The sequence below is a fragment of the Kryptolebias marmoratus genome, linkage group LG8 (genome assembly GCF_001649575.2).
Source record: "Kryptolebias marmoratus isolate JLee-2015 linkage group LG8, ASM164957v2, whole genome shotgun sequence".
NCBI lineage: Eukaryota > Metazoa > Chordata > Actinopteri > Cyprinodontiformes > Rivulidae > Kryptolebias > Kryptolebias marmoratus.
The window spans coordinates 28,474,842-28,482,990 of NC_051437.1; the positions used below are offsets into that span (position 1 = coordinate 28,474,842).

The following is an 8,149-nucleotide window of genomic DNA, read 5'->3' on the forward strand; positions in this document are numbered from 1 at the left end:
ATTTGTTTTGGTTTCTTTTTTTGCCTGCTGCAACAAAAAAGAACAAAACAAAAATAAAATATTAAAACACTAAAAGCTCTAATATGATGAGGCAGAAAATTCTTCTTAATTATTAAACTAAAACATTTTATTGCCTTTTCTCATCCTTACCTTGTTCTTGGAATGATTGTAGTTTCCCAGACCTCCGACAATATAGAAAACCTAAAATGCATATTACTAATAAAAAAACAAGAATCCCGAGGGTTATCCAAACTACTATCCTAATGAAACTTTTTTCTCCACATTGAGCATCAGCTGCAGCTGTTCCTGCTGTTATCAGCCGAAGGTTCAGCTCTTCACATCTGGAAGGACAGAGAGACTCTTTTACAGGAACATGTTGTGATAAATAACTTCCCCACTGCTCTCAGGAAGCAGACATGTTGGAGCTTTTTAAACATGAAGAATCTCTTACTGAGTGTGAGGCTGACATGATGTTGATGATCCGTTAGAAAATGATCCACTGCTGCAGTCAGAGCACTCAGCGTCTACGGACGGCGTTCCTGCACAAACACAGCTCACATCAGGAAAGTTGATCAGAAATTCAGTACAAATAGAACCAGATGTGCTCTCTGAACCGTTCCCTAAACTTTGGGGTTCAGGTTGAACTCTCCTGACCTTTAACCTAAACCAACCTGTTCTGTTGATGTACTGTCCTGGTTCACAGCTCTTGTGTCTCTGAGCTGCTGAACAGCCTGTATTTGTGGGTTCGATGCAGAAGAATCCCTCCATTGGTTCACAAACTGTGTCTGATGATGGCTCACATTTCCTCTTTAGTTTCAAACCAGAACCTGGAAACACAGACAGAAATAAAACTTCTGCTCTGCTTTAACAAGATCTCCCCAGACTTCAGTGATGTGATACGACAACCTGTCAGAATGAAGGAATTCAGATTAAACATCTGAAGGAGAATTAGAACATATCAACAGAAACCCACCTGGATCACAGGTAGAACATTGATCACATCTTCTCCTTCCGTTTGGTCGATCCGTAAAGGTTCCCTCAGAACAGGGCAGACAGGATCTCTTTAGTTGGAGCTGGTGACAGTGTCTTTCTACTCGAGTTCCTGTTGATAAAAAGAACATGTTTGTTTTTGTAATGTAAATGTCAAAGGCATGTAAAGCTATGTTTATGGTCTATTTCAGAGACATTTTTATAAATGAAATCAGTTTTCTTTCCTGTAGGTAACAGAGTCAGCTGCAGGTTCTTCTCTAACAGTCAAAGGTCAGGAGGACTACAGAGAAACAGCCTGAAGGTCAAATCAAAATGAGATCACTGATTAGTGTTAGGTGGGCTCTTACCAGCTGGACACATGGGACAGCAATCATCTCCTATCTGATACTCTGTTGGAGGACATCTGAGGCTGGAAACACTGGAGGATCTCATCAGAAGGATCTGAGAAGAAGAAGAAGATGATGGTTGAGGATCATGAGGTTTAGAGAACAAAACTTCTGTAGAAAGACTGTGGTGGTTTTTATCATGGTGGGAGTTTGTTAGCAGAGGAGCCATGATGTGGGCTTATATGCAGCAAACATCTGGAGCTGGACTGGCCTCCTGCCTCGTTCTCATCATGGTTTTTTATCTTCCTTGTCTTGAATAACTGATGTCTTTAGCTTCAGTTTTTCCCAACAGTTAGTCGGTCTGTAAATATCTTAAGTAAAACAAAAACCAAACTCAAGCTAGAACAAGTTCTGACTTGGTTTTACTGCACAAAAGGTTGTAGAACATGAGTTTCCTGACAGGATTGGGCCGGTGACTGATTTGCTGCAGCAGTTTTCAGGACTCTTGGGCTTGAAATGGTCAGAAAAAACAAACCAAATCAAATCAAGAACTGCTTCTGACACTCCAACTAAACAGGTTCTACAACCAGACTCATAAATGAGGCTTCAGACAAACATAAATCCAGCCGGAGTCTGAGCTCGCAGCAGTGAGACCTGATCCATATTTTACACAATGAAGAATTTCTTCAGAGGCAGGATTGCAAAACTTGTGATCATTTGATATAACTCTTGAGAAACACAAAGTTAGGCAAGAATCTGTTTCAGCTGTAGTCCAGTTTGTCGTCCAGCAGGTGGTGGGAAGTTCACTTTAATATCCCTGTAGGAGCCATTTATCTGTTTCTTGTTTGTTTTTCATTTGGTGTATTGCTGGGATGGGTTATTAAAGGTCAGGTGTGTTTCTACTCAGGTGAGGCAAACGGTTTTCTACTGTGCTTAATTTAAGAGTTTATGCGGATGTATTTGGTGCTCATGGAAAATGACGAGATGAACGGATGCTTTAAAGGAAATAAATGGCTTTATGATCTATAAGCTGACAAGGAAGATCTGCAGAGCAAGTTTAATTAGGCGCACGTACAACCAAGACCCACCAGGAAGAACAGCAACCAGTAGCGCAAAATATAGCATTTTAGCCGCTACAATTTAAAACATCTTAAAACTCAAACAGGAAGGTTTGTCAGCAGTTTTATTTTACCACAAGCGATAAGCCAGCCCAAGGTTTTGGTCTCCAAACCATCATTGACAGGTTGACAGGTACTGAGCTGTGAGAGCGAAAACTGCACGTCAGCATCTGAGGGGGAAAGAAAAGAAAAGATGAAATAAACTGGATGAACCTGTGGAAACTCAGCATGATGGCTGCTTTATTGAAGCAGGCTCAGAGGTTCAAATAAAACCAAACGTGTTTCACTTCCAACTGGGGTCTGTTGCCATGGCAACAGATGCTGGAAACCTGACCTGCAGCGTCTGTTGCCGTGGCAACTGGTTATTCAAACAGTTAAATCTATTCCATTCACCATGAACTCAGGGTTTGGGCATTTTTTTCGTTGCTTAAATCACTTCCTCCTATCCGATGAACACAGGTTGACTCATCTCCTCGGGAAACATCCCGTTGTGTCTTCACGTTTAAAATTAACCTTTAAGATAGTTTAACGACTAATCTAAAACCACAGGTCAACTGAAATGTCGTGATGTAAGGTTTTTTTTTCCAACTAAGACTCGTTGCAAAGGTGAAGTCAGATTTCCTGACCTTGAAAAAGTGATTCATGCTTTTATTTCCTCTCGGTTAGATTATTGTAACGTTGTATTTTGGACTAGATAAATCATCTCCCTGCCGGCTTCACGTTCGTTTTAGAATCGGTTTAAAGATTTTACAGCTTGTTTTTAAAGTTATAAAAGGCCCGGCTCAGTCACACCTGTGTGATTTCCCTATAATCCACATTACAGTAAGAGAACTTCATTAAACCAACCAGTTCCTCTTAGATGTTCCTGAATCCAGACTAAGATTCAGACGGGATCGGGCTTTTTGTCATTTCTGCTCCTGACCTCTGCAGGGTTTAACTTTTTATATTCAGGCCGATCAAGCGTTGATTCTAGCAGTTTGAGTTGCTGTACAGCTGATAGGTTTTATGATGTATTTGTTTATATACTTAATTGTGAAGCACCTTTATGTGCTCCATTAATAAATTGACATTTAGAGTGAATGACGGAAATAATCTTAGACATTCGCTCACAGAACTGGAGCAGACTTGTCATCAGGCTGCAGACATGTGGGAGTTTGTGGGGAAAAAATGAAACTTTTTATCAGTCAGGAAGCAGAAAGAAATATTAGAGAGATCATTTTCTAAATGGATCAGCTGATGAGCTAATCAGAATCACTGTGACGTCATTAAAACACGAGCAGATCTTATTATTTTATTTAATTTGCTGCAGGGGCCTCTTAATACAAGAAACAAAGATGGGACCTGGGACCTCTGACTTCAGCTCCTTTCCTCCTCTTATAAAACAACAATCAGAGATTTTTACAGAGACTAAAACTCATCAAACAGAGCAGATAATTAAAATAAAAAACATCTACTCACCTCTGATTCCTCGAAACAAACCAAACTAAAGACTTTTCTCTTTGCCCTCAAAACGCTGACAGGAAAACGGAACAAACTACAGTAGATCAGCTGGTTTAAACCCTCAAAGCTGATTGGTCAGAATGAGAAAAAGAGGCGTGTCTAATGAGCAGAGAGGCTCCACCTGTTGGCTGCCTGAAGGTGGCGCAGGTGAGCTTATAGGAACAAACACAGGGAAAAAAGGGGGGGGGATTTTTGCAGTTTCTTCATATTACTCATGAAGTATTTTAGCTCTATAATCTGTTTTACAGAAATGCTCACATTTAAACTCTAATAACTAATAATTTCCAGTAACAACTGGAGCATTTTAACCAACATTTAGCTTAGTGATACCAAGAATAAACAAGTTCAAATGTACCCCAGATATTTGGCTAAAATGATGCAAGAAGAAGTAAGAATATCTGTTTGTGATATCATCAAACGCGTGTTCTCGTCTCAGGAAGCACTTAAATCAAAGCCAGTCCTTATCTTCAGTCTGGAGCCCTAACTGGTTGGTTCTGCTGGATTTACAGACTCCATCTGTGCAGGAAATGCCTCCCTGGAAAACAGGAAGTTCCCAATCACAGCTTCCTGTGTCCATGTAGGGGTGCAGGATCCTCCTCATCCAGGGTGTTCATGTGTCCATGTGAAGCCTCAGGAGGTTGGGAGGTTGCAACTGTGGCGGGTTATGTCCCATGTTTTAGAGGGGGAACCGATTATTTCAGACGGCTGAAATATTTGGTCTCCCCCTGGTAACTTTTGCAATTTGCAGTTGCACCACAACTGCTTCCACTCACCTCGATCATCATCATCATATGAAATAACTTTTTGTTACAACATAAAATAGTGGCTGGTAAAATATTTGAGTGGCTGGTAAAAATGTTTAATTTCCACCCCTGTGAGGGGGTCACCTCTGTTCACCTCTCCAGGTGAGGTGTGCTCCGTTAAACTGATCTAAAGCAGGGGTGTCCAATCCCGGTCCTGGAGGACACTGTCCTGCAGGGTTTAGGTGTCTCTCTGCTTTGAATGACTGACTGATTAACAGGCTTCTGCAGAACCTGAAGACCTGCTGCAGAGCAGAGAAACATCTAAAACCTGCAGGATGGTGGCCTATCTCATCATGCAGCTCATGCTGCCCCCTGCTGGACAGCGTGTTCATCATTTATTCTTTACATATGTGAAGAATATTTTGTAATAACCACGCACTGCAATGCTTGTTGACTGTATTTTTATTATTTTTAATAAAAACAGTTTCTCTCCTGTCTGTACGACACCAAACATGAAACGTTTTTCTGTTTCCTGCATCTTCAGCTGCTCCTCATTTCTTTATATTTTGCTTCACATGAAATAATTTAGTTTTTTAAAGTGGGTTTAATTTATAATTCTTCACACTTTAGCTGCTCTTTCAATCAGTTTCTGACCAGATATTTCATTTTCAATCATTTTGTTTTCCTCCAACATGTTTTAATTGGATTTTTATCCACCTTGTTGCAGCAGCTGTTCCCATTTCTTTCTCTGAATCCATAAAAACTACTAAAGAGAAACAGTTTGTCAGGAAATATGATTTTATTTCCAACAAGGTGATCCTCAGACAGCTAATGCTGCCCCCTGCTGGACAGGATGTTCATCTGGATCACCTGTTTGTCCCCAGCAGGAAATAATCTGATCCAGGACCTGTGAGGTCTGATGGGAACACATTCTAAATGAGGAACAAAACAAGAGAAAACTTTTCATTTTCCTTCTCTGAAGCTGATTGGATCATTCTGTAGCTGAGCGTCCTCATCCTCTCTTTCATGGAAATTCAGCAAACTGAAGGTTAGAGCTGCTTTAAGTAAAAACACAGAACATGGATTAAAATCAATTTTATTTTTAATAAAAACAAATCTGCATATCAGAAAATTTGCAGTAAATTTACAAAGTTTTATCAGAAATTTGCAGTAAAAAACATTTGGAAGAATTACAGGTAGCATTAATGAACTCTGTAGTTTGTTTTCAGCCTCAGGGTTACAGCTCCAGGTCAGCGTTGTTCACATAAATAAATCATGTGCATTTTAATGACAAAAACACATTTTTGTGCAAAAATTGACTGTGATCTCAGTTTGACTTGCCTGGTTAATCTATAGCTGACAAACTTTTGGAGCCAACCTAAATCAAGATGGCAGCCACAGCCAAGTGACCTTTAAAAACACAAAAAATGGCTATAACTTGGTGAATCATCCTTTTCTTCTTCCCCCTTTTTCAGGGGTCTCCACAGCGAGCCGTCCTCCATCTAACTCTGTCCTCTGCGTCCTCTGTCCTCACTCCAGCTCCCTCCATGTCCTCTCTAACTACATCCATATCTGTCATTTTTGTCTCTAACATCCTTCTGTCCCTCTGCACATGTCCAAACCGTCTCTAACTTTATCTCCCAGTCCTCCAACCTGTGCTGAACCTCTGATGTCCTCATTCCTGATCCTGTCCATCCTCGTCCCTCCCAAGGAGAGCTCCCTCTCATTCACACACATTCTCTGTCTTCTTACAGCTGACTTTCATCCCTCATATTTCAGGTGCATCCCTCCACCTGTCCAGGTTCTCCTCCACCTGTTCCCTGTTCTCACCACATCTGCAAACATCAGTCCTGACCTCATCTGTCCATCCGTCCATCACCAGAACAAACAGGAAGGAGCTCAGAGCCGATCCTTGATGGACTCCCACCTCCACATTGAAGCTATCTGTCCCTCCTCCACCTCACCACTGTCCTGCTGTCCTCCTACATGTCTTGTACCAGTCTAACGTACTTCTCAGCCACTCCAGATGTCCTTATAAAACACCAAATTATCAGTTGGGGCCAACCTTGTCTGACTTCTCTGAATGACGGAGATCCTCTTTTCTTTGAGGAGAGAGGAGAAAGAAAGTACATTTACTGCCCTCACCATACGAACTGTTCCTCCTTTTCCACTTTTCCATCAGGAATCCAACCATGGCACAGAACTAATAAAACTAAATTAATCACAATCCCAAAGGCAGCCTCACTGGAATCAATTAAATTCAGTTCAGTTAAAAAAGTACCAATTCGTAAAAGTTATTTCAGGGTGTTATACAAAAACATTCACATGTTATAAAATGCTAATCAGTAAAAGTTATCTAAGGAAGCCAGCTGATTGCATCAAATCTTTACTTCATTGCAGTCTCCTTTTGTAGAAAAAACAAAAAGTATAATTGTTATACTATAATTGTTCCGATCAGTGAAACTTCAGTCGCAGTTACACACCACTCCTTATGATGTCTACATATCCTAAAATTGTTTTTCTGAATTCAGATCCATTTCTTTGCCTCTGAATTTAATGTAAATTTCATAGTTTCAGATGAAATAATGTCTCAGCCTGAGGTGAAGAATGAAGCTTCATGAAAGACGCAGTTTTCTGTTTGCTGTAAAAACAAAATGGCAGCATCCAGCTGAACGTGACGATCCTGAACCACATTATTTTTACAGTGAATGAAAATTAAACCTGAGTTTAAACTGGGCTGGTTTCTGCTACTGTGAAGAGAAATTAATGGAGAAAAGTGATGAAGCAACTGGATATTTGTTGAGACATCAGGTGTTGCAGCTCAGTCATTAGAATAAAGAACATTTTGTTGTTACCTGAAAGTTTCTCCTCCTCCTCTGGTCCATTTTCTTTCCTTTAATAAAAATAAAAACACATGGCAGAAATAAATATGTAGGTTGTTGCTGATGACTGTGGACGTTACAGTTCAGACAAAACTGACCTTTGATTTGTTTTGGTTTGGATTCTTGCCTGACAATTTATCCCTAAAAACAAAAGCAAACATAAAATAATAAAACACTTTGAGCTCTAACTGAGGCAGAAAATTCTTCTTAATTATCCAACTAAAACATTTTATTGCCTTTTCTCATCCTTACCTTGTTCTTGGAATGATGGTAGTTTCCCAGACTTCCAACCATATATAAAAACTATAATGCATATTATTACTAAAACAGGAATCCCGATGGCTAACCCAACTACTGTCTTATTGTAACTTTTTCCTCCACATTGAGCATCAGCTGCAGCTGTTCCTGCTTCACATCTGGAAGGACAGAGAGACTCTTTTACAGGAACATGTTGTGATAAATAACTTCCCCACTGCTCTCAGGAAGCAGACATGTTGGAGCTTTTTAAACATGAAGAATCTCTTACTGAGTGTGAGGCTGACATGATGTTGATGATCCGTTAGAAAATGATCCACTGCTGCAGTCAGAGC

At 40.2% G+C, this 8,149-nt stretch overlaps 2 protein-coding genes and 1 long non-coding RNA gene across 6 annotated transcripts in view; 1 reads left to right on the forward strand and 2 right to left on the reverse strand.

The window, feature by feature from the left end:
- Nucleotides 1-2,783, reverse strand: part of LOC108229707 (tumor necrosis factor receptor superfamily member 14-like) — a 7,540-nt gene extending 4,757 nt beyond the window's left edge. Inside the window, exons 1-6 of one of the 2 annotated variants that reach the window (XM_017405013.3) lie at nucleotides 2,509-2,783; nucleotides 1,338-1,431; nucleotides 974-1,102; nucleotides 672-827; nucleotides 452-539; nucleotides 41-341 (exon numbers count right to left, since the gene is read on the reverse strand). In XM_017405013.3, the coding sequence (XP_017260502.3) occupies nucleotides 128-341; nucleotides 452-539; nucleotides 672-827; nucleotides 974-1,102; nucleotides 1,338-1,431; nucleotides 2,509-2,664 (837 nt within the window). In that variant the 5' untranslated portion in view covers nucleotides 2,665-2,783 and the 3' untranslated portion in view covers nucleotides 41-127. Of the gene's footprint in view, nucleotides 1-40; nucleotides 342-451; nucleotides 540-671; nucleotides 828-973; nucleotides 1,103-1,337; nucleotides 1,432-2,508 lie in introns of those variants that run through there. The other variant, XM_037976888.1, reaches the window with a different exon arrangement.
- The window catches only part of LOC108250565 (tumor necrosis factor receptor superfamily member 14-like), a 29,931-nt gene that overhangs the window by 15,922 nt on the left and 5,860 nt on the right, over nucleotides 1-8,149 (forward strand). The window lies entirely within an intron of this gene.
- LOC108229349 lies at nucleotides 5,135-8,149 on the reverse strand. 2 transcript variants are annotated; one of them, XR_003038683.2, is made up of 5 exons: nucleotides 8,086-8,149; nucleotides 7,812-7,975; nucleotides 7,658-7,700; nucleotides 7,533-7,570; nucleotides 5,135-5,735 (listed from the first exon to the last, which is right to left on the reverse strand). It is a non-coding gene; the product is annotated as an uncharacterized LOC108229349 (long non-coding RNA). The 2 variants fall into 2 exon arrangements; XR_001808294.3 differs by having other exon boundaries at nucleotides 5,458-6,087.